The 27,177-nt window shown below is 35.3% G+C and overlaps 2 protein-coding genes and 1 pseudogene across 2 annotated transcripts; all 3 read left to right on the forward strand.

Annotated features, from left to right (window-relative positions):
- Window positions 1–1,974: 1,974 nt before the first annotated feature.
- On the forward strand, window positions 1,975–3,175 carry LOC105782059 (uncharacterized). Its single transcript, XM_012606543.2, has 2 exons — window positions 1,975–2,372; window positions 2,911–3,175. The coding sequence occupies exons 1-2, from the start codon at window positions 2,002–2,004 to the stop codon at window positions 3,173–3,175; spliced, it is 636 nt and encodes a 211-aa protein (XP_012461997.1). The 5' UTR covers window positions 1,975–2,001.
- Window positions 3,176–10,328: 7,153 nt separating this feature from the next.
- Window positions 10,329–18,981, forward strand: LOC105781348 (brefeldin A-inhibited guanine nucleotide-exchange protein 1-like; annotated as a pseudogene).
- A 2,240-nt stretch (window positions 18,982–21,221) lies between these two features.
- On the forward strand, window positions 21,222–21,770 carry LOC105781349 (serine/threonine-protein phosphatase 7 long form homolog). Its single transcript, XM_012605894.1, has one exon. It carries the CDS (start codon window positions 21,222–21,224, stop codon window positions 21,768–21,770), a length of 549 nt encoding a protein of 182 aa, XP_012461348.1.
- The last annotated feature ends 5,407 nt before the right edge of the window (window positions 21,771–27,177 follow it).

Consider the following 27,177-nt stretch of genomic DNA (forward strand, 5'->3'; position numbering starts at 1 on the left):
TATTGGACAATTTGTAAATTTTTTATAAGTATTAAATATTATAAATATTATATTATTATTTATTTAATTTATTAATTATAAAAAATTAACCTAAATATTCTCTAAATTAAGTTTTCTATAATCAAAGCTATAAACTATTTAAAATATAAAACCAAATATTATAAAGCTCAATGCTAATATGCAAGTATTATAATTATAATTTTTTTGTAATTACAACAGAGTGTAATTACTGTTGCAACCGTAAAAACAAGATCTAATATAAACTTAAAATTGTAAACTAGGATCTATCATATCAAATCATCAAGAACAAGTCAAGAACAAAGCTAGACGTGGAAGCATACCTGAATTCATTGATTTTTTTAAATCTACGGATTTTATGGTTTTGATATTCCAAATTAGCATACAAGAAATTCAGAGAAGGTGACTCTCTTTTCTAATGATGAGATATTAGAAAAGTTATTTTATGTGTAATTTGGGGACCATAACCTTAATATATATAACCTTTGCATATTAACCCTAATTTCTAATCAATCCATCATCAATTAGAAATTAGTTACTAGAGTTAATAACTAAGGTCCAATAAACATTAACCAAATTAGATCACTTTTAATTTAGACTAACATTTTATTATAGTAAATAATAGCATGTATGATGTTCATATTTTCCAACAATTACTATCCTAATAATTACAATTTCATTTAATTATTTTGTGTTATCCAAGCAGATTCTATATAAATTTTAAATATAATAAAATTTATATTTTACTGTTTACTAATGATGGAATCAAAATAATCATTATTTTCTTTAACCTGAGGTTTTTAAATGTAAAATATAATTAAAAGATTTATATATGTAAAGGAAAAACTTCTATCACGATAGCATACCCACAAATTAATAAAATTTACTTTTAAAAAATTATTTTATATTATATTTTTCTAAATATACTTCGAGCAATATTTTAAACTTTTTTGGTTAATAGATTTAGAAAAAGTAAATATTTTCTAAAAAATTTAATATTTTGAATGTTTAATTTGGTTTTATTTTGTTATTGTATTTCCTTATAATATTCAGTTTATTCTTTGATATTTATTTAAGAAATATATTAATTTTTATTTAAAAGAAATACATTAAATTATTCCTTTTACATATTTGAGGAATAATTCAACATTCATACTTTAAAACATAAGAAAAAAATTAATGCATAAATATTTCAATTCAGCTTATTAATTAAAAACATTATATTTATTCCTTAAAAAACATTGTGAATATCATTTTACCTTGAAAATCATTTGATTAAATTTAATTTATTATTTTTTAAATATAATATAAAAATACCATCAGCATATTTTGTAACTTTGACTGAAATTTAGTCAAAATTAAATTCTCTTAATTTTTCGATATAAAAGCTCTTTTACAATTTTTATCACTGAGTTCATAATAATTCACTTTTGAAATTGATTGATTGCATGATGGCGAAATTTAATCACAGACATAATTTGCCTTTTTAAACTTGTGAAATTTGAGTCTGATTTTGATTCTTCTCCTCTATTTTACAATTTTTTAATCCTTTTATTTAATTTTGTTAAAATGTCTAATTCAGTAACACTATTAAACCACAACTTGTATGTAAGAAATTAACAAAAATTATCGGTTCAACAATCTATGTTCAAGAAATTAGCAAAGCAATAGTTGGAGTTTGTGTGATTACCAACAAATTGGATTAACTTCTTAATTATTGTAAAGTACGGGACTAAATTTTAATAAATTAAAGTGATTACTTTTCAATTTTCTAAATTTTTAATCCATATGAAAATAATAAATTATTTATTTGATAAAGAAGATATATACTGAATTAAATTTAATTTGATTTAAGAGTAAATAGATACCATTCCAAACTCTACCTCCCAACAAAGTTTCCAACTACAAATCAAAACTCTCCCTTTATAAAAAAAATTAAAGAAAGAACTTCTCAAATTTTTTCTTCAAAAGAACTTCGTAACAATGGAGGATTGCATGAGACTGTGCATGAGGAAGCTAGCGCTATGGCGGACGACGACGTTTAAACCCTTGATGACGCACGCGGAGCTGGAGCCGATAATGGTCACCATGGGCTTCGTCGGCCTCCCGCCGTACCAGGAAACTCCGGGGCTCGGCTGGAAGGAGTACGTTTACACCGCCTGGTGGCAGCCTAAACCTTTCTCTTCCTTAAGTTCTACGGCTGCTGAGCCGCCGTCTCCGAAGGATCCCCGCCCTAGACCGAAGTTGCCGTACCCCAGGATCGACGGGCTCCACGTTGACACTTACCGTGCCTTCCTCGACGCCGTTAACTTCTATATTCAGATGTGGAATATTTCCGATATCTTCCATATCAGGTACGAATCACTTAATTTTTTTTATGGTTGGTCTAATTTTGCCTTAAGTCTCTGTATTCTTTGGTCTTTTGAAATTTAATCCCTTATTTTAAATTTCAAAATTTTATTAGTTTCTCTACTGTCTAATTGTCCAATTAATAGGATTTAGACATAAAATTACTTTTATATTATAAAAATAGAACTAATTATAAACTAAATAAAAATTATGATTTTAACTTGTGAAAACAATTGAACGAAATAGAATATATAGAAGTAATAATCTAACTAATAATAAACTGAATTTAATAAAACCCAAATCAAATCTAATTTCGACTTTTCTGATTTTTGCTGGGCCCTATCAAATATTAAAATTGCTATTTTTAGCTTGTTAAGAAAAAATTATGTTAAAAAATTAAAATAATTGTATGTTTAAAAAATTATGTTGAATCGATTTTTTCTGATACTATGTCAATTTCTATGTTATTTTTTATTTGTATCCAACTTATTAGATCAAAAATCATTGAGATTTAAATTTCTTAACGGTTACTTTCTTTTGTAGGGGACTACCTCTTCAACGTAATTACGATCGATACCGAAAGTGGCGGTGTATGGAAGATGAAAGTATATTTGTGTACAGGGAGGGGACACTAGGAGGAAGAAATCACTTGATCGCGCCGAACTCCGTCCGAAAAGACAGCAATAGCAGTTGCAACGATGACAGTGACGGTAACGATTATGGTTCCGTTGTCATTCGTGACAAAGGGAACAATGACCGTGTTAACTGCGTTGTCCCATTGAAGGATATCATAGTATCTATTCAATGACCATAGAGATGCTTTTATGGATAATTAAAAGAGTTTAAAAATTAAACAAAAATAATAGCTAAAGAATCCAAAATTAATAAATAAATAAACCTAGAAATTAGAAATTGACACACGCAATGAATTCACTTATTTGTTAACTCGTTTTGCTATGTTAAGGGATGACCAGTCTTTTATTTATATTGACCTACAATTATATACAGATAATTTATTCCCTAAATGATCCTTGGACATTCGAAAAGCTACCATAACGTTTAGATGGCTGAGGAACAAACAAGAACAAATTGGTCTAAGTATGCTTTTAATCTCTATGGATGGTTTTTACACATTTAAAGTTTGATCTCTTCGCTTTTAGGAATTTAACGGCTAAATTAATAAAAAGATGTCGATTTTTTAATTAGACATTTAGGTTGTTTTTTTTTTATTTAGGAAAGAGTGCCCAAGGTTAGGGTTTTTTATTTTTTAGGGTTAAGATTTTTAGATTTTGGGATTAATTGAAATCGCAGAAGTTCATAGGTAAATTTAAGGGGTTAGGGATGTGATAACGTGCCTCGAAACATGTACATTTCATCTGTTATGGCGGGATAGAACCATCACCTCAGAAACCCATCCTGGGGAAATCAAGTTTTGGGGTAATAATGCTTAATACTATCAAAGGTCGAAATCTAGGTGGAGATCCTAGTTGATGGCCATGATGCGGTCATAGGTTCGAGTATAATCGGGGGGCCAGGTGACGGTCATTACGCGCTTAGGAGTTCAAACTTTTTGGATGCATTTAAACGGTGCCATATATATATATATCATATATAAGATTGATGTCATAATTATACGGAAAAACTGTAGGGACTTCCAGTGTAATCAATGTAATTTTTCTCTATTTCTAAGCAGTAGGTATCTTTGACCTTTCTTTCTTCCGAAGGCTAACACCGAACTGGACACAAGAGGACTCTCGGGTGGAAGATGGATGTTCCAGCACAGTAGAGGTCCAACTTGGGTCGGTGCGACAATGGTTGTAGTTATTAATAGCTTGTTTAATAACGACAAATGTCGTCACCCCAAAAGGAGCATCACCTTTACTGCACTTCAATAGCCGCTCCCCGCCTTAGAGTCCTCTTGCATCCACAATAGTGCTGGCCTTTAAATAAGAAGGAAGGTTAAAAGTTAAAGGTATTAGCATCATTTGTTGATTGTCGTTGCTTAGGATAGTAATCATAAGATTTTGTCGATAGCTGGAGAAATGGCAAATGAATTAAATTTTTTCATGAGTCGGTTACGTTGCTGCATTTGCTCGTAACCGGACATATGTCATATCAAACAGAGAAATTGGTATATTGTCTAAGATTGAGCGTCACAGTAGCCTATGGGATCGCACACATCATCGATACTACTTACGATATGTAGGATCCAATTACCATAAAAAATATTCTTCGGAAACTGAGTGAAATCTAGTCATTGACATGGGTTTGTAGTTCCAACTATTTAATCATTGTACATCAAATAACCATACTGTGTTTGTTCGTTGCACTAGTGAGTAGGCGTTTCTCAACAGGTTACGAGTTCGTCCAACATCGATTCCATGAAATATTGAACTTGAGCATCATCAATGCCTACAATGTGACGTACTTAGCAAATATACTGTTTGAACAGTGGACGCAATAATACAACGGGGGTCTACAATACGGCACATGACATCAAACTTTGTCGAGTGCATCAATTCTGTACTAAAGGGGACGCGTAATTTATTAGTAATCTCGGTTGTCAAAGAAACATACTTTTGTCTGGTCGCCTTGTTTCTGAAGAGCATGACAGCGTATGCTGAATAGATAACAGGTGGTGGTACTTGGTGCGATGACATCAAAAAAGAGATTCGAAAAAATACAGTAAGGAAGAAAACTATGTACGTAGTGTGCCACTCGCGTCTGAACTTCGATTTTAGAGTTACGGGGCACGCTATGCCTAACCACGACATGTCAAGGGCATCCTATCGTGTGAACCTAACAGCGGGACTTACGATTGTAGGAGATCCCAAACACTTCAGTTCTCATGCACACATGCAATTGTTGTATGTGGGAACGTACTAATTGAGTACGTGTCTTACATCAACGACATCTATCAACTAGAACACATTTGCAGTGTGTGAAGTCCTGAACTCCCAACCATCCCAGATAAGAGTATGTGGTTGTCGGTGTCTAGTGCATCGTACGAGTTGGCTCTGAACAAATACTTTCGTCACATCCCCAAAGGTCGCCTGAATTCTACCTAGATAAGGAACAATATGGATGTTCGGGAGATGGACAATCAACAAAGATTATGCGAGTATTGTACAAGGTTACATTAGGGCCTCAGCGCCAATAGCATTATTTTCTTCCAAATAATATCTATTACAATGCTTTCATTATTCAAATGTTCCAAATTTTTTGTACATTGAAGTAACTTACGCATAACTCACGTTAGATAGTAATGAAGACAAATGTGATGTTCGAATGAAAAACTTCGATTTATTTATTTATTCCAAAAATATATATTTACATCGCACTATTTAGAAAAAATACATCAACATAAAAAGAATACATCAATCGTCTCGTCGGGGAGAATGTGTGCCATAAAGCGCTGGACAACGGTTGCATGGAGGATTTTTGTGGGGCTCCGAAGGTGCGGACCTATAGACTTCCTCCTCACTGCCATTACCGCCTCCACCCACACCTAGCATAGCCCATGAGCCTTGTCTTCGGCTACGCTAATGCCATCATTGTCCTTCGTGGTTGACTGTTGTGTCATCTTAAGTCACCAAAAAAAATAGTGATGCGTGTGGTGTTTGTGTCACTATTGACGTGTAACAATAAAGTGACCCAAATCTTGGGTACATCGCATTGTCCCCAGCATTGATTGTTGCATGGGTGTTTATGTCAGTGTCGTCATCAGTTGCAGTGCATGTGCCAGTATCTGGCCGAACATCCAGGTCGGTATTGACATTGGCATGGGGGTGAAGAATGTGGAGGACGTCGGTACTCTGAAATATGTTCATACGGGAACAGAAGAACTGCTCACGTGCGACGGTGGTGCGTAGTGCAGTGTTTATGAAAAAATATTGAGGTTAGTGAAATGAAGAGGAACAAGTGAAGTGAACTGAATCGGATATTATGTAGACATAGGCGGCGTTTTTTTTGTCACAGCCAATGATGAACCCGTTGTGCGACCGCATCCCCTCTTACGCTACTGCTGTGGTGGTCGCCGTTGCCTCTTCAGTCAAATTTGTCTACTCGCATTCGGTGAAAGTAGATCTGGCTTCCCAGTGACTTTGAACTAGGGGTGTGCATTCGGTTAACCGACCGGTTAACCGACCCGAATTAGTTAAAACCGAATTAACCGACCTCCAAAATTTTTTAACCGTTAACCGAACCGAAATTTTTTAAAAAAATATTAACCGAACCGAATTTTTTTCGGTTAAACCGGTCGGTTAACCGAATTAACCGAAAATCATATGATTTTTTTTGGTTAAAAATTAACCGATTTAACCTATTTAACCGATTAACCGATTTAACCGACTTAACCGATTTAACCGACTTAACCGATTTAAATCACTATATAATTAAAAAAATTACACAAGTCTTTGAATCACTACATAACTAAAAATATTACATAAGTCTTTGAATCACTACATAATTAAAAATATTACATAAGTCTTTAACACATAAAGTAAATTTACAATTAATTCATATTTTGAAAGACACATACTGCTGCTCAAGAGAAGATGTGGATATAAATTTGGGTTCAGATTGTTTATAAAATTTTTATTTAAAAATAAATAAACTTACATTACAAACTTGGGAAAGAAAACATGAAACATGCAGTATTGCATGAAACATGAAACATGCAGTATAATGCACTATTTACATTATAAATTTGCGTGCACTATAATGTACAGAAGAAAACATGAAACATGCAGTATGAAACATGAAAACATGAAACATGAATTATTCTTGGGCTTAGTTCTTGGGCTTGGAGCCTGGAGGAGAAAAAATATATTGGGCTGGCCGACTGGGCTTAATTTAAGGCCTATTACCTTACAAAATTCGGTTAACCGAATTTTTTCGGTTAACCGACCGGTTTCGAACCGATTTAACCGTTAACCGAAAATTTAAAAAACTCTTAACCGGCCCCCGACCGAAAATATTTGGTTAACCGACCGATTAACCGAATTCGGTCAGTTAACCGAATCTTGCACACCCCTACTTTGAACTACATCATGTAGTCGGTTTCTACCGCTCTGTCCAATGAAAAAAATTGTTCGCGGACGGGTAAGGATTCCATCCTACGATCCCAAGTCTGGATGTGTTCATTGTGCTTCTTTGCCCAGTCCTCGCTGTTCTTCCTCGCATGTCCACATTGTACAGCTCTTTTATGTCTCGCAGTGGCAGCAGAATTTGTTACCTCTACCCGAACTACCACAATACCTGGTCCGATTTGTGCATTTCCACCGTCACGTACACTAACAATGGCACTTTTATGTCTCACATATCCCAATTTGCAAACACCTCCGATGGGATGCAAGATATGATATCGGCATCGGCGAATGACATCCATTTAAACTAAAAAAAATTACAAATATCGTTACGTATGATTTTATTTTTTTCACTAATCATTGTGTAATTAATATAGGTTCGAAAGAATAAGTAACTAACCTTGGCTTCGGAGCTTTAATCTAATAGCAGCCTAAAATCTTCAAGCTCCTTCGATAATCTCACGTAACTCGACCCATGGTTCCACTTGTACGGGCGATATGTTAGTCGAAACATATAATAAATAAAAATATTTATTGTGCAAGCTACGTATTTATTAATAAATTTAAATTTTTTACCTCGTCACCAACGAGAACATGTATGGATCGGTCATTTTGGGACGTAGAAGCGGTAGTCGCCACCAAGCCCACGACTTTAGTAGGAGCAGGCAACCACCGATTGACATCGCATTCGGTACCTTGGCCCGACATAGCTCCCGGTATAACGTGGACAAGATGGCAGACCTCTAACTTAGTTTTCCTCATTCAATGAAGTCCATTAGATGTAGTAGCCACCTTACGTGCACCAAATTTTGAAATTTATCGGGCATTAAAGTTCCCCCAATTAACCTCATGATGAATGCTCGAGCGTATTATTCTATGACCTCCTCCGTTGGGTCTTCAAGAAGCTCTTTGAAACTATCCTCTAATCAGTTGATTGATATCCGACCACCATCAAACCTGTTCGGGACTTTTCCCAACATTGCTCTACAGAGGTCCACTTTATCGGGAATGACCACTGATCCCGTGATGACTGGCTCATCTACAGGTAGATCGAGTTGTAACACTATGTCCTCGAGTGTGATTGTACACTCGCGCATGGAAGGTGAAAAGTATGTGTTTCGGGCCTCCATATTTCCATCAACGCATTGATTAGTGTAAGATTGAGTTTGCAACACCCGAGCATGCGAGATGTATGCAAGAATCCATCCTCTTGCAAGTAGCCACAAATTTGAGGGATTGGAGGCTTTCTCATATTATGTATGAAACCTTCCAAAACACAATTGTCTGCTTATTTATAACATAAAAAAATATTTCTAATTATCAAAAATAATTAATTAAATTTAGCATAATTAAAAATTACAAAATTTAAAATTTCGTCTTACCGTTGTTTCTTGGGCGACGGAAATATGCTTGTCGTCAAAACGAATTAGAGAGACGGCCATTCGTGAGAAATTAATTCGAACGAATAAAATGGAAGATAATTAAAAATATATATTTTTAAATGAGAATATCGATAAATTTAGAATAAAAAGATTGAGAATGTTTGGGAGAGTTGAAAGAATGATGTAAATGAAAAAAAATGAAATTTTGGGTATTTATAGGGTAAAAAAAAGTTTACTGTTAGCCCCATTCAATTTTTTTTAGTGTTGCGGCAACGTTCAAAAAGCCGTTGATTTTTTACCGTTGAGGGAAACCGCATCTAACTAGACACAGTTTCCCTTTCTCTCTCCTAAAATTAATTTAGTTTCCTGATTAAAAAAGCACAAAAACCTAATAAAAATAAAAAATGAAAATCTAAGCCTAATTTTGCTTAATTTAATCATTATTTTTATTTTATAACTAAAATCTAATTTAATTATATTAGTAAAGTGCTTTTATTAAATTTGATTATAATATATATTTGAAATAAACAAAAACTTGCTTGCATGCCTAATTTAAAGCCTTGTGAAAGTCATGTGAGTAAAAACTAAAAACTAGATTAACCTCTCCTTAACTAATAAAAATATAAATCATTCAAATTAAGTGTTGTAGCTTTTGAATAAATAAATAAAATTATATTTTAATTCTTACAAAAGTTTATAATACAAATTAAATCCTTTTAACATAAAAATTTAAACTTTAACTCCTTTAAAATTTTATAATTTTATCCCGATTCTCTTAAATAAAACTCCTAATTTAACCTTTAGTATAGAACAATTACATTATACATTAGAAAATCATGAATATTACTCGATAATCAACCCAAAAATAAGGCGATTATCCATCCTGAGACCTATATATTAATGAAACAATTGGCAACTCTATTATCAAGTAGACATGTAGAAAAGAATGAGACAAACTTGAAACAATGCGCTAAACTGCGTACATCACTCATATAAAGTACTACTTCAAAGTTTTGTGATGATTCTAGCATAATCACCTTTCATAGTTATATTGCGATTTTTATTGTCGGGTGTGTACTTTAGGTTAGTGTTGCTTTCACTTTTCTATTTTGAATTAGTGCTCTAGAATTTTATAACCTTGGATTTAGAATTGAAAATGTTACAATTTGGATTCAGCAAAATTTTTCTTTTAAAATTCTAAATATTATTAATTGAATTTAAATTATTAAATCAAAAAAGTAAGGAGTAAATTTTTGGAATTGAAAAAAAGGATCAAATTTTAAATTTGTAAAAGTTACAGGGACTGGAATAAAAGTTAGACCACTATAAATTACAAACACTAAAGTAATGCGTGTACGGTGGCGCGAAGATTTAGTTATTTCCAAAAGAAAGAAAACCGAAGGTTAGCCCGTTGTTGCTTTCTCTCTTTTTTATTATTATTTATTATTATTGTATTGATTTCATTCTCTGGCATTTTGTTTTCCAATGAATTTGAATTTTAACCAACGCCGATACCAGATTTCGCCGATCTGAACCGCCGATTGAGGCCGCGATGTCAGCCTCCCAAACGCTCGGCGATCCGTCGAGGTGCGGCCGCGTTTTGGGACCATCTCTCGATAAGATCATCAAAAACGCCGCTTGGCGGAAACACTCTCACATCGTTTCCTTATGCAAATCCACTCTCGAAAAGCTTGACACTCTCTCCGACACCGGTTTGTCCGATCCGAAGTCTACTCTGCTCGGCATTTCCTTGTCCGACGCCGATTTTGTCCTCAACCCTATCCTTCTCGCCCTCGACTCCAATTACGCCAAAGTCGCCGAGCCGGCACTTGAGTGTACGTTCAAATTGTTCTCCCTCGGCATCGTTCGCGGCGAGATCGATAGCAATAAGTCAAATCCGATTCTATACAAAATTGTCGAAAGTGTTTGCAAAGTCGGTGGCATAGGCGAGGAACCGGTCGAGCTTGCTGTGCTACGTGTTTTACTCTCCGCCGTACAATGTCCTTGCGTTTTGATCCGTGGCGATTGCTTGCTTCTTGTCGTTAAAACTTGTTATAACGTATATTTAGGTAGTTTAAGCGGAACCATTCAGGCATGTGATAAGTCCGTTTTAGCTCAGATTATGCTTATTGTATTCACCCGGGCGGAAGAAGATTCTATGGACGTTTCTATCAAAGCAGTGTCGGTTAATGAGCTTTTAGAGTTTACTGATAAGAATTTAAATGAAGGAAGTTCACTTTATAATTGTCAGAATTTTGTAAGCGAGGTTATGAATGCTAGTGAAGGGGTTCCCGATTTGAAGCTTTCTCAGCCGATTACGGTTCACGACTTGCGAAATGATGAGTCTTAAGTTGTCGAAAGGGGAGCAGAATGAGGAAGTTGAGGAGGAAGAGATGAAGGAAGGGGCGGAATCAGGTTCCGCTGTGGTTAGTAGTAAAATTAGGGAGGATGGGTTTCACGTTTTTAAGAATTTGGGTAAGTTGTCCATGAAGTTTTCATCGCAGGAGAATCCGGATGATCAGATCCTTTTGAAAGGCAAGACATTGTCTTTGGAACTCCTCAAGGTTATTATGGACAAAGGGGGTTCAATTTGGGGCACAAATGAGAGGCAAGTCATTCTATACTAAGTTCAAGTAGGATTCTGATATTTTATTTCCTTTGAAATATGGACTTGTAATACGATACTATAGCTATCATGGTTTTTTGCATGGTGCCATATTACTTCGGGTCTTATCTTTCATAGCAACTGTTATTATTATTATTATTATTATTATTATTATTATAGTTATTTGTATACTATTACTATGATTATTGAGTTAGGAGCCTTAAAATGGTATTCAACATTAGACTTTGGATGTTTTCAATCTTATCAAGATGTGGGTGTTACATAATTGATTAAGGGCAAAGGTATTTATGTTTCAAAGCCCCAGATATGGAGGATACATATCCGACACCTCAAATTGGATATTGCTATGGGGTCTTGATCCTCCAACTTAGAGGCAACTTGAGGAATCCTGAATGAATCTGTGTTAAAGACATAATTGAAGATTATAATACACCCAAATAACCCTTCTTTTCGTGTGCTTATATACACTGGGTAGTTGGAGAAAGAATCTTTGGTTAGCTAATTTTACAAAATAATAAGGTAAATGCTCCAAAAACATCGTTGATTATTTTCTTTTGAACAATTTACTATTTTTCTTGAAGGTTTTGTATGTCATGTAGTATTTGTGATAAATAGCTCACTTGTTTTTCTACAGTCTTCAGTTAAATTTATTTTGGTGTTCTTATATTCCGTGTTACATCATGCAGGTTTCTTAATGTACTTAAGCAGTATCTCTGCTTATCATTGTTAAAAAACAGTGCATTGTCAGTAATGTCAGTTTTCCAGCTTCAGTGTTCTATTTTTATGAGCTTGTTAACAAAATTTAGGTCAGGGTTGAAAGCTGAAATTGGAATACTCTTTCCTATGTTTATCCTTCGAGTTCTAGAGAATGTTCTCCAGCCAAGTTTTCTACAAAAAAATGACTGTCCTTAATTTGTTGGACAAGATTGGTGGGGATTCACAGATAATCATCTATATATTTGAGAACTATGATTGTGACGTGGATTCACCAAACATATTTGAAAGATATTCCTTTTTCCTAATAATTGTTAATACAAGTGTTTGACATGAGTTCTACTTCTGTGTCATCTAGTGTGTTTATCATGTTAAATTTCCCATAGAAGTATCCTGAATTAGATGTAAAATCCTCTATGAGTTAGATTCAAAATTTGAAAAAGGAATGTTGGTCAATATAGGAATTAACTCAAGTACCAGTTATCAATTGAGCTATCAGATCATGCTTTAGCTTCTTTGTCTGCAGTCCAGGATATTTTTCTCCGGCATGAATCAGTGCAGTGCTTGGTTAGCATCATTAAGTCAATGGGAGCTTGGATGGATCAACAGCTGAAGATAGGTGATTCTGACTTGCCTAGGAGCTTCGAGAGTGACACTTCATCAGAGAGGCCTTCAATCTCGATTGTAGAAGATGGAGTTGTCCCTGATTGTGAGTTGCATCCAGAAATGAATTTTGAATTGTCAGATACTGCTACGCTTGAGCAATGACGGGCTTACAAGATTAAACTCCAAGTCAGTAATTTCTTTATGTTGGGATAAGTATGAGTGGTTCTTCAAGTAGCAGTTACTTATCTAGCACTGAAACTGTCACAGAGGGCTGCCTAAATATATCATGATAATTTGCCCTATTACTATTGACTTCTCTTCAGTCATGTATTTTTATGTAGCTTAATTTTATGTGTAGCTCTCCTTCTGTTTACAAGCTTAGTTTTACTGACCAACTTTACTGGGTTACATGCAGAAAGGTGTCTCATTATTTAACAGGAAGCCTTCCAAAGGCATCGAGTTTCTTATAAATACCAAAAAAGTTGGCAACTCTCCAGAGGAAGTGGCTGCTTTTCTGAAGAATAACACTGCTGGGCTTAGTGAAACCGTGATTGGTGATTATTTGGGTGAAAGGGAGGAATTTGCTTTGAGAGTCATGCATGCTTATGTAGATTCATTTAATTTCAAATCTATGGATTTTGGTGAAGCAATAAGATTCTTCCTATGCGGCTTCAGGTTACCAGGAGAGGCACAGAAAATAGACTGCATCATGGAGAAGTTTGCTGAGCGCTATTGTAAATGCAATCCAGACTCATTTACGAGTGCAGATACTGCCTATGTACTGGCATACTCTGTCATAATGCTCAACACTGATGCCCATAATAACATGGTCAAAGAAAAGGTTTGTTTGTCAAAGCTGTTTTTGTTTCGTCAGTTTATCACTGAACTTTGGGCTTTTGTTTCACATGCTTGCTTCATAAAAATGTGTCTTATGAAGAATCTTTCTGATCTATTCTTCTGCTTGTATGCCATTCTGGGCTTTCATAAATAATAATATTGTTGTCAATAATATTGATCTTTCCTTGTACTCTTGCAAATTATGTTTTTAATTTTACATGGATAAACTTATAATAGATCTGATTATGTTCTCATTCTATTATATGTTGCTTCTGTATTCAGATGACCAAGTCTGATTTCATCCAAAACAACCGAGGAATAGATGATGGCAAGGATTTACCTGAGGAATATCTTGGTGCTCTTTATGATCAAATTGTGAAAAATGAAATTAAGATGAATGCTGATTCTTCTCTTCCTCAAAACAAGCAGGCAAACAGCTTAAATAAGTTATTGGGTATGGATGGTTTACTCAATCTGGTCAATTGGAAGCAAACAGAAGAAAAGCCTTTGGGTGCAAATGGGCTTCTTATAGGACATATTCAAGAGCAGTTTAAGGCAAAGACAGGAAAATCAGAGTAAGTTTTTAATCTAATTTTCAAGGTTTCTCACTTGTATGGGTCATATATCGGTTTCATCTTGGCTCATGGTATCAATTTGTTAGTTTTGAGTTTTGACTGTGTATTCTTCCTTGGTAACATTTATCTGTGCACTTCAGATGAATTTTCACATTATGATTAGAGAGAGATGTTATAGCACTGGATTTAAACTGTGATCGCAAACATGTTCTCAACCACGTTGCGTCTTTCATAGTTGCGATGTAACTGAAGCTATGGCAGTCATGATATATATATATACTTTTGTCTTTTTGTTCAACTTACTATAAAACATAGTAATGATAAAATTCTTTTTTACTAATGGTTTATTACACTCTACAAGCATATACTTATGAAAGAAAAAATTTGTTCACAGCTGTAAATTGAATCTAGATAAATATAATTCACTCTCTTGAGATTAGTTGCTGTGGATTGCTAACCAGTCACACCCAAATCATGGGGAATATTAGTGGTGGAGGGAGCTAAAGCAGCAAAAATAACAGCTGTTCTGTTGCCTTAGAGCTGCTAGTTATTGTACATTCTTTTGCATGCCATAGGTTGTGATGTTGGTAGGGACATCATTTCATTTTAATTGACCCTAGGCCTAAACATTTGATAAATAAACAACATGCATCATTAAACAAAAAGGATTTAGTTCTTGTACTGTCCTCTATAGATTCTCTCCATCTTCTGTTTTAAATTGGTTTTTGTTCTTTTATCATCCAAAATATCCTGGAAGACATACGTATTACACAAGATTTATTAACAGTAGCTTTTCTTTGCTTTTGCAGGTCTGCTTATCATCACATTTCAGATGTAGCAATCTTGAGGTTTATGGTGGAGGTCTGCTGGGGACCTATGCTGGCTACATTCAGTGTCACTCTTGACCAGAGTGATGATAGACTTGCTACCACTCAATGCTTACAGGGCTTTCGATATGCTGTGCATGTGACTGCAGTAATGGGCATGCAGACACAGAGAGATGCTTTTGTCACATCTGCAGCAAAGTTCACTTTTCTCCATTGTGCTGCAGATATGAAACAAAAGAATGTTGATGCTGTAAAGGTAAGTAATTTCTTTGTACATGATAATAAAGAATGGAATCTCCTCCTGGTTTTCTCCATTTCTACGTCAGAGGAAGCTTTAAAATTGCTGCATCTGAATGTTTGCTCATACAGCCTCCCACCATAGATACCATAAAATTCATTTGTTACGTACATTATAGTTTTATGCTTTTTAGTTCCTTTTCCTAGTGTTGCTTGGTTGTGCAGCATTGATAGTCTCGTAGGTTGAAGTAGAACCAAGTAGCCTAAACTGTGATGGTTGAATAGTAAAAGTTGTCCAGTCGTTTGTTAGTGAAGTAGGCTTGAAAAATTAATGCATAAAATTTAGTTAGTAAAGCATGTTGCATGTAGATAGTGAAAGTTTCTTTCTGTGAAATGCTAATATCTCACTTGCTGAAACACTTCATTCAGGCAATAATATCCATTGCTATTGAAGATGGTAACCATCTTCAGGAAGCGTGGGAGCATATATTGACATGCCTGTCCAGAATTGAGCATCTGCAACTGTTGGGAGAAGGTGCACCAGTTGATGCAGGCGTTTTATCTGTATCTAACAGTGAAACAGATGAAAAGACATCGAAACCTGTTGGTCTTCAATCTCTGAAGAAAAAAGGAGCCATCCAAAATCCAGCTGTAATGGCAGTTGTCCGAGGGGGTTCATATGATAGCACCACTGTTAGAATCAATAGTTCTGGACTTGTACCTCCAGAGCAGATTAATCAATTCATTGCAAACTTGAATTTGTTGGACCAGATAGAAAATGCTGAGTTGAGCCATGTTTTTGCACATAGCCAAAGGTTAAATAGTGAAGCAATAGTGGCATTTGTGAAAGCCCTTTGCAAAGTTTCTATGTCAGAGTTGCAGTCTCCAACAGATCCTCGAGTTTTTAGCCTCACAAAACTAATTGAAATTGCGTATGAGTCTTATCTTTTTCTTTAAGTAAATTTCCTATAATGCTATCTCCAACAGATCTTAAATTTTTAGCCTCACAGATAAAATTGCCCTGTCCCTGTCTGATGCATCTCTCTCTCTCTCTCTCTCTTTATCTCCCTCCTCCTTTGTGTGCCTATGGAGAATCCTTATTCTACAATTTTCTATTGCAGGCATTACAATATGAACCGCATCAGATTAGTTTGGTCTCGCATGTGGCATGTTCTTTCTGATTTCTTTGTTTCGGTTGGATTGTCCAAGAATTTGTCTGTAGCAAGTTTTGTGATGGATTCATTGTGGCATCTTGCTATGAAATTTTTAGAACGCGAGGAGCTTGCAAACTACAATTTCCAAAATGAATTCTTGAGACCATTTGTGATCATTATGCAGAAAAGCGACTCTACAGAAATAAGGGAATTAATAGTTCGATGCATTTCTCATATGGTCCTCAGCCATGCTAGTAATGTGAAATCTGGATGGAGAAGTGTTTTTATGGTATGTTAACGGCTTGTACAATAGATCTATTGTTGTGCTGCTCCGATAGTCTTTCTTTTGTCTCAATTTTGTCCTTTGTCACAGGTGTTCACAGCTGCGGCTGATTATGAGCAGAAGAATAGTCTTACTGGCATTTGAGACAATGGAAAAAATAGTTCGATAACACTTTCCTCATGTTACTGAGACAGAGGCTACCACTTTTATGGATTGTATAAAATGTCTCATCAAGTTCACAAATAGCAGGATTAACAGTGATGTTAGCCTCAATGCTATTGCATTTCTCCAGTTTTGTGCCCTCAAACTTGCTGAGGGAGGACTTGGTTGCACTGGCAAGAGCTGGGATGATGGTTCATCTGTTTCAATTATATATAAGGATGATTCAGATGTACGAAATATTGATGATCATGGATCCTGTTGGGTTCCTCTGCTAACAGGTAAACTGCTAATTTAGTTGCTTGGTAATCCTAAAACCGCACTGGCTCTGTTATGCAAAACGGATGGATAATAGGCTATCTGTGTGACTTGACGGATAACAGGATATTTCTGTACAGAGGTCTTGTATGCCACTCCTCCTGGTTGGATCATATTTATTATTTCATCAAACTACACCCAATCTAGGTTAGACTCTCATTGTCCAAGTTGAATGTTAAAATATCTCCACTTGTCCGCTTCTTTCTGAATGGCAACATGATTATCTGCTTTGGTTTTCGATGTTGCAAAGATGAAGTGCCATTCCTGTTTTGAACTTGTAGAATTTTGATATGTTGTTTCAGGTTTGTCAAAACTAACAACAGATTCAAGACCGGTTATCCGAAAGAGTTCATTGAAAGTTCTTTTCAACATCCTGAAGGATCATGGTCATCTTTTCTCACGAACATTCTGGATTGGTGTTTTTAGTTCTATTGTTCTCCCCATATTTAATGATGCATGCAAAAGGACGGACATGGCAGTAAAAGACGAGCAAGTTTCACCAACTTCAAAATCTCCGCATCCTGATGGAAGTACATGGGACACAGAAATTCTCGAAGTAACAGCACGCTGTTTAGTAGATTTATTTATCTGTTATTACTGAGGCCTCAGATATCAAATGTGGTATCTATTCTGATAGGGCACTTAAAAAGTCCAACAAAGGGTTCTGCAAGCACTGCGTTTGCAGCGATATTTCGTTTGACAGCAGAGTTGGGAAGTAGATTTTCAGAAGATGAATGGAGAAAATTTTTTCTAGCTTTAAAAGAAGCAGCCACATCAACATTGCCTGAGTTTATGAAGCTTGAGAACCATGGATGACATCAGATTGCCTGACAATGCTCAATACCATGATAATATCGAAACAAGCTCTGATGATGGAACGAAAAATGATGATCTTGAGGATGATAATCTGCAAACCGTGGCTCACGTGGTTTCGAGAGTGAAGAGTCATATAGCAGTCCAGCTGCTCATTTCACAGGTTCTCCCATTACACTCTATTTTCTTGCATGCTAATAATTGACTCTTTACGATACCATCAAGCACGTGACATGATCGTGTGTTTTCTGGCTTTCACCATTGCAGGTTATAAAAGATACAAACAAAAAAAACCTACAATTCTTGTCAGCTTCCAACATCAGTATCATTGTTGAGATATTTTCTTCCATCGCATCACATACTCAGCAACTTAACACCGATATTACCCTTCAAAAGAAAATACGGATAGCATGCTCAATCATGGAGCTCACTGATCCTCCTATGGTTCACTTCGAGAACGAGGCGTACCAAAATTACCTCGACTTCCTCCAAGATTTAGTCCAAAACAACCCATCCGTCTCGGCTGAGATGAACCTAGAATCACTACTCGTGGCAGTATGTGAAAATATACTTCAGTTATACCTTAACCGTACAGATCACCACTACGAGCAGCAGAAATCAGGCCCAGTCACGCGTTGGGTTCTTCCATTGCCTTTAGCCAAAAAGGAAGAATTGGCAGCTAGAAGGCCTTTACTAGTGTTAGCATTGAAGGCATTGGGTGATCTGGGAAAGGATTCCCTAAGAAAATACATTGCAAATCTGTTTCTTCTGTTGGTAGGTCTCGTGCGGATCGAGAACAACTTGGGCTCAGGCGAAGCCGAACGTGTTCTAACCAACATATTCCAATCAGGTATAGGTCCAATAATTATGCAATAATTTATCATCTTATACAGTATTACTTACTCATATATTTCGTCATTATATTGAAAAGCCAAAATGTCATCAATATTATATTCTTCTTGTAGTATATTTTGACTTTTATTTTGACTAAACATGCTGTCAGTTTTGTAAAATTTTAATTTTAATTTGTGTTTAATAAGTTAAAATTATTTTTTTATTTTTTAAATTTAAAATTTTTAGTTCAATTATTAACATAGTTAATATATTCTATTAAAATTTGCTCATCATTAAATATGCTTGCTTCTAAATTGACATGATTGCATGAGTATATTGATAGCAATCCTATAGAAAATTTTAATAATAGGAATAGAATTTTTAAATTTATTTTAACTAAAGTTAGGATAATCTCAAAATTCATTTCAATACATAAATTTACGACATATTTTACACTATTATTTTGTTTTCTCTCCTTCATAAAGGTGTATCTTTTTCTTTCAAATGTTTGTAGTTTGTGGGTCATAGTCCACGTTAATCATCAAAGTATTATTTATTTGTGTTTATTGAATTTTGGGACTTTTCATATGATTTAATATTCTAATATCAAATGAAATTCATGATATTTCTCTTAAGAAGCACGACAAGCATCTGGAAGTCATATGATCCACTACCATGATAATGCATCTTTTTGGTTGTCATCTTTTATGCATAATTGAATTATTTTTATTTGTTTTAAAGAAACCTGACTGGATGATCAGCAAGCTAGTGGAGACACTGGGTTGGCTCATGGCTGGCTGCTGCCCTCATCATTACTGTCCTTTTTCTTTACATTTGGTCCTTAAATTTGGAATTTTTTTTAAGTTGGTCCTTGATTTTTTTGTTCATATTAAATTTAGAATTCGACAGTTTTTCTTTTGTTAAGATGTGACGATATGATGCTCTGAGATTATTTCACATCATTACTTAAAATTTTTTATATAAAATCTAAAAGAATACAAAAATTTATAAAATTTTAATGTGGTATAGTCTCTGCCATGTTCAAGGATAAATCGGGAACAACTGCCATATTCTTAAACTAATTATGTGGTCAAAAAAAAAAATCAGGGATTTAAGGAGTTTAATTTTCTTTTTACATCTTTGATGGGGGCAGCCCAGCACTATCACTAGCCCTTGGACTTGTTGACTTCCTCAGATGGCTTTGCCCCTACTGCCTTTGTTTTCCTCATCTTTTCTGTTATTTCGTCTTTTCTTTGTCTCTTTGTTGCCACTTGCCAAATAAAATATCGATCTTTGTAGTTTGAAAAATTAGACTTTTCTATATAAATATTGATTTTATTATTAGAATTTTTAAAAAAATTATATAAGGAAAAGTCTACTAATAGTGTTAAGATATTGACGTATGTTATTATATATATTTAATTGAGTTTGTGCTATAAATATTGACATGTTATAAAAAATTCTAGAATTATTTATAGCCTTTTCTCTAATTCATAAATAAGAGTAAAATATACTTTAGCACATTTGACCCACGTCCTTCTACATTGACAATAATATTCATCTCAATCAAATTAAGACTCAATCAATATAACTTAACTTTAATATATCATACTCACACATGACAGTATTTTAAAATTTTGAATTCGTTTATATAATTTTTTATTTCACAGGAAAGATAAAAAAAAAATCCTTTTTCAAATTAAAGTAACCAGTACCAAATAATAATTTATATTTAAATTAATTTTTTGATATTATTATTTGAAACATTAACTTAGGGCTATTTTACTAAGAAAGGCTCATTTCTTACTTTATTTACGGAAATGGGTCACTTTATTTATTATTTATCGGAATTGGCCAAAAATACAAAAACGCATCCACGTAGGAGTGTTTTAAGGGAAATTTCAGAAAAGCGTGTCCTTGAGGGAGTGTTTTTGTCATGTCAGCAAAAAGCGCACTGACGTGAACGCACTTTGCTGACATGACAAAAGCGCTCCCTCAAGGACTCACTTTAGCCATGTTTTTTACCCCCAACGGTAATTTAAAATTTTGACCGTTGGGGATCCAACGTCAAAAAATATATATATTAAAACCCCTTATTTTTTTCACACAAGTATTTCTTCCAAAATTCTCAAAACTCTTTAATTAACTATTTCCTTTAAATTTTTTTCTGAATTAGTATTATTTTTTTTATAATTTCTAAGATATTTGATCGTGTTAGCAATGACCAGGAAATTAATTCGATCATAAACATATCTATGTCGAACAAATGAAAATGGTAAGGGTTAATTTCAATTTTTGAATATTATTTAATATTTTTTCATTTATGTAATTTTAATTAATTTTTATTTTATAATTTTTTATAATAGTCGGTAGATCGGGTGTTACAATATTATATTTGTAATATGTCTAGTACTCCATCGTTGATAGAAAATTACTTTAGGGAAGCAGGTTTTTGGCATGTAGCCAATATAGGCTGGGAGTGCAAGTTGGACTCGAAACTCATCAGTGCGTTCATAAAGAGGTGGAGACCCGAGACGCACACATTCAATCTTCCATGCGGGGAGCGTACCATCACTTTGGAGGACGTGCAGTTACAATTGGATTTGTCGATGGGTGGACCCGTACTCACCGGGTTCATTCAATCTGTTGATTGGGGAGCCATATGGTATGATATTTTATGTGCAATTCTAGATAATATTTACGGAGGTCGAATTGAGATGAACTGGTTACGAGACACATTACCGGAGCTGGGGGATGATTCGACTGAAGTAGAAAGAACACGATATGTTTGGACATACATCCTTGAGATCATTGGAGGTTTTCTGATGCCAGACTTGTCACGAAACCTCGTACATCTGATGTGGCTGTTGAAACTCGTTAATTTTAGAGCAGCTGGCAAACTTAGTTGGGGGGTCTGTCGTGTTGGCAACATTGTACTGAAAGATGTGTAGGGCGACGAAACCAAATAAAGCCAAAATCGAAGGTTACCTATCATTACAATCATGGGATCGATTTCACTTTCTATTTTTACGTCCTCGAGTGAACCACTCATATACATTCTCACTCATAACGAGGTAAATTTTATAATAGATTTTAAATATAATTTTATGCTAAAATTTTATTTAATTAGGTAGAACCATTTGACAAGTTATGTTGGAATACCTACCGCTCTTGAAGATATACGAGTTCTATTAGACCAACGGCCGGAAGCACATGTAAATATTACATGAAATATATATACATAACATAGTCGTTTCGTATTTAGTATTATGCATATAACTAATATTTTTATCACGTTCATATAGTTTCAATGGACACCATACAAGGATCTGACAATTTAGGCAGTAATTCTGGATAAATTCTATCAAAATTCGAACATCTGGCATGTTAAGGCCCCATTGATCAACTACGCTACTGTCGAGATACACCAAACGGATAGAGTGTTGTGGCAATTTAAATTCCGACAACTGATTCCCATGACACCTAAGGTGCTCAATAAAGAGCACAAATTGACTTACGGTGACTGAATACACATTGGTTGCTATTCTTCTTGGAATATATCGAAATGTGGGAAAATCAGTATGATCATATACTTACTCGTGAACCAATCATCGTTCCAGAGTTAGCGTATTCGCTTGATTACATGCCATGGTTTAGGATCCATGGCAAACCATATTTGCTTTCAGAAGAGTAAAGGCGTCAGTAAGTCCGTGTCAAAAGGAAACGACGGGGCCTTTTAAATCCAAGGAGAAGGGATGATCGGGAGGGCCCATCAATAGCGCGCACACAATCACTAGGCCCAACGTTTCAAGCGATGATGCCCACACCACAGCCCCTTCAGATTATATCAGGTGCGTATCCTAGCCCTTATATGTATCCTAACCCTTACATATTTCCTTTTTTCCAGTCCTATGCCAGGTTGAAATGCATGGTCTAGTGCATTTCCTTTCTCGATGACTCCGACTCAACCGATGATATATAGGTCATTGTCGTAAGAGGGATCGCACGAGACACCGTCAGGGAGCTTATCTCATTTCCAATCACCATCGCCTTATAGAATTTAAACACCCCCGCCATGGGTGATGTAAACACCTCCGCATTCTTTGTTCTATCAAGGTGGGTCATCTTCCCAACACTCACAACCAGAACAACCACAACCCTCGCTGGAAGCTGAACCAAAAAATAATCCAGTGTGTAACCGTTGACCACCTCTATGTGGCACTGATTTCGACTGGAACATGCATTGATTTTTTTTAATATATTTGTACAAATTGTTTTATACCGTTTCATTTAAGAAAATAAAAGTTGTTTTGAATATTTTAATAGTCAATTATTTTTATATTTTTTCTTACTTAATAAAATAGAAGTTCTTTTGAATAAGCCAATAGAAATAATGCAACATAGTTTCATTTAAGCAATTATTAACAATTTTGATTTGGACATGTTCGAATTGTATAACCGGGTTCCTTCACCATCTGCGCAACTTCTGTTGGTTTGTTTTTTCCCGGATATCTATATTATCACGTATTCCACTTGAGCAAGGTCGATATTTTAGTTTGCGACGCAATTCTCTATCCGATAACAACTTAAACGGAGCAAGCGATACAAATGGCCACTTACGTTCATCTGGATCGGTGGGAATACGTGTCTCCATACGTTGTACATGTATTCTATTTTGTACACTTCATCGACATAGCTCATGGAATCCAAACAAAGATTCTGACAATCTACAATTACATGAGTGTATGGATAACAAAATGCGTCAAACCTCCCACAGTCGCAAGTCTTATTTCTCAAGTGTACACGATATTGCCCGCCAGTAATACCTTGGTTCGGTCTGTTGAATTCTGTCACACAAAACCATAGGTTGTAGTGATTGTGACACACTGTGTGTATGGTGTTAGTCCGCGCCTTCGCCTTGTTAATTTATTGCAATATCTTCAGACACCATACATGGCCTCCCTACATTTGGCCTTTATAGCTCGCTACTTGTTTTAAAAATAGTGCCACAAAATAGAAATATCTCTCGCACAATGGAGGTTACCGGTAAATGACACGTTCCTTTTAAAACAGAATTTATGCATTCAGCCAGGTTTGAGGTCATATTACCATATCGTAGGCCGCTGTCCTATACTTGTGTCTACTACTCGAAAGGCATGTTATAGAGGTAGTTTGCGCCTTTATCGTTAAGTGACCACAAAATCGTTAACATATCATGAAAACAGTCATTATTGATCTCGTACCTTATCAATATAAGTTGATAGCGATAATTACATACCACTTTTCCATTCAGAATAAATTGAATATTACAAATAAAATTATATTAGTGGAGATTAAATACCCATGTTGGTCACTTGTCCTCATTTAGTGGTAGACCGATATTGCCCGTAATAGTTGGATGTAACGTGCCTTAGACAATACCGATAGTGTGTGTAGTCCCATAGGTTTCCCTGTCGCTCAATTGTCGCTAGTATTCCAGTGCCCCGATCTGATATAATGCAGATATCAGGTTGAGGCAGACATGCCTTCTCGACCTAGAAAGAAAGAAATCTTAGTCGTCACCTGACTCCCTCGGTGTTATTGTAAATGTAATTGAAAGGATTTTCCCACCACCATCATGTGCCACAACTAGCAATAGCTGATGGTATATCTACCATACATAAATGTACCATCAATTTGTACTAATGGCTTGCAGTACACAAATGCGTCCCGATATTGCTTAAAGCTCTAGAACAAACGCTTGAACACTTGGCATCCATGGAGCAAGCGATCGTTGCAGTACACAGGGCTCGTTTTAAGGTCTATTTCGCAACTTGAGACGTACCTCTCTAGCACTTAACACCACTGCCACACCTCATTATATGAAGCGTCCCACCCACTATGCATTTTTTCCAATGCCTCTTGCTTAGTTATCCAGGCATTGCAGTAAGAAGGCATATACTTGAATTGGCTATGAATATTGGCAATTAAGACCAACACAGAAGTCCTGAGATCTGTCTTCACCATCGGTAGTATTAAGCCAGCTATCATATCTAAATCTATCTTGGGATGATCTTATGAAACATCTGTTAACGAAGCACGTTAAATAATACAACATTAAATAATAACACTATTATTCAAAAACCCTAAAAACCCAGTGATACTGTACTAGTAACACACGTATGTGGACCTTTGTACTTATTTATCTCCCACAACCTTATCTTTTTCCTAACCGAAGCCATGATTTTTCATGAATATGTACTGTCTTGTACTACAAACTTGGCCTCGAACTTCTCAAATTTAGATTTAACCACGTGGTAGTTAACCTCGTTCATGATGCTATATTATTTCAATGCACCGAGAAAACTATCCTTACTGGAAAATTTCTTACCAACTTCTAATTCACTCGAATCCAACGATGTATGGTCACGCATTCTGTGTGGTAGATCTAGAAACTCCAACGCATCATCTGACGGTAGATCGACATTATCCATGTGGGCTAGAGGTGAGTACGTCGTGAATCACGGATCTTCTTTATCATCTGACCCTCTTCACCATTTTTAGGTTAAGTTGAAACAGGCTCCAGTTCAGAAAATAATACAACTTCTGCACCATCGGAGCCAGACTCTCGAAGTGGATCCACATCGGACTCATCATCCAACCCACCATCATCTGCAATGTACGAGGTCCCATTGCTGGTGGAAGTTGTAGGGAGTACATCATCCCTTCTTATGGATGTTTTATAATGTCCCCAATCAGATGTGGATTGCCAACCACTAGAAGTTGATGTCATTTTCCAGTTCGTATTTTCAGCATCGAACATCAACCCACTGAGGTACATGTCTCATCCACTAACCGAGTTTCGTGCAAGGGTTGTGTTTCATACTGCCACCAAACTTGGGCGTTTCTGTATTCTGCCTCCCACTAACAGAGTGTCGGGCAAGGTTCATGTATTCCTCTTAAATAGCAGTAGATGTTGAAGTAGCAAATGCTTCATTTGGAAATGAAAATTGTACATATAACTCAAGATAGGGCGATCCACTAGCGATAAGAGTCTGCACAATCGCTTCCAAGCTACAACCACTTTTGATATCAAATGAGTCATATGTCACGGAATTAACCAAAACACAAAATCGATACTTAATAGACGAAACTCTCATTGGTGTCGTTCCAAAGATTTTGCGCCTAATTCTTTTACAAAGTTCTGTCAAATCTATATTCTGGTTAAAAACCAGTCGCATTGTATTCTCCGATAAAAAAACAACGCCGTTTTCGGTGTCACGGACCTTACCATCACAGTAAATAACAGCACTAATATGTTCACTCATCTTCAATTTCTATTTTTCTAAACTTCTCTAATTTTTCTTGTTGTAACTTATGCAACATGAGAATGAAATTTGACTCATTTATAGCCTAAGGCCAAGCAAGAACTACTGTAGAAAAAAAGTCCACGTGGGAGCTTTTTTCAGTAATTTTGCTGACAGTGCATCTTGGTTAAAACGTTTTTGACACTATTTTTTCAAAACCGTCTTATCAAAATTACTTTTTCAAGAACTACTGTAGAAAAAGAGCGTCCACGTGGGAGTTTTTTCAGTAATTTTGTTGACAGTGCATCCTACTTAAAGCATTTTTGACACTATTTTTTCAGAACTGTCTTCTCAAAATTTTTTTTAGGAACTACTGTAGAAAAAGAGCATTCACGTGGGAGCTTTTTTCAATAACTTTGCTGACAGTGCATCCTACTTGAAGCGTTTTTGACATTATTTTTTTAGAATCATCTTCTCAAAATTATTTTTTTTAGAAACTACTGTAGAAAAATAGCGTTTACGTGGGAGCTTTTTTCAGTACTTTTGCTGACATTACATCCTGCTTGAATCGTTTTTGTCACTATTTTTCAGAACCATTTTCTCAAAATTATTTTTTCAAAACTATTTTATCAAAATTATTTTTTCAGAAACTACTGTAAAAACAAAATCTATCTTGTCAATATAATTTTTTCAAGACTCAACCCTAAACCCTTTTACAAAAACCCTAAAACCTAAACAAAAATTTATTTTTAAAAAGCCCCAAACCCTAATTTAATTAATTTTCCTAAAACCCTAAACCTAATTTAATTAATTTAAAAAAATTCTAAACCCTAATTTATTTTTTAAAATCCCTAAACTCTAAACAAATAAATTCCTAAATTATTTTGACAAAATCCTAACCCTACCCTTAAACTACTAAAACCCTAAACCCATAAACCCTATGCACTAAACATGCAAATAGCCCTAGCTCTAGAAAAACATGGGTCAAAGCGCATCCTTGAGGTAGTGTTTTTGCCATGTCAGCAAAGCGCGTCCACGTCAGTATGTTTTTTGCTGACATAGCAAAAGCATT

The sequence above is a fragment of the Gossypium raimondii genome, chromosome 13, assembly GCF_025698545.1.
Source record: "Gossypium raimondii isolate GPD5lz chromosome 13, ASM2569854v1, whole genome shotgun sequence".
Lineage (NCBI taxonomy): Eukaryota > Viridiplantae > Streptophyta > Magnoliopsida > Malvales > Malvaceae > Gossypium > Gossypium raimondii.

Coding starts and splice junctions, on each gene's coding strand:
- LOC105782059 (XM_012606543.2), top strand. CDS start 2,002: ATGGAGGATTGCATGAGACTGTGCATGAGGAAGCTAGCGCTATGGCGG. Junction 2,373..2,910: donor TCCGATATCTTCCATATCAG/GTACGAATCACT, acceptor TTTCTTTTGTAG/GGGACTACCTCTTCAACGTA.
- LOC105781349 (XM_012605894.1), top strand. CDS start 21,222: ATGTCTAGTACTCCATCGTTGATAGAAAATTACTTTAGGGAAGCAGGT.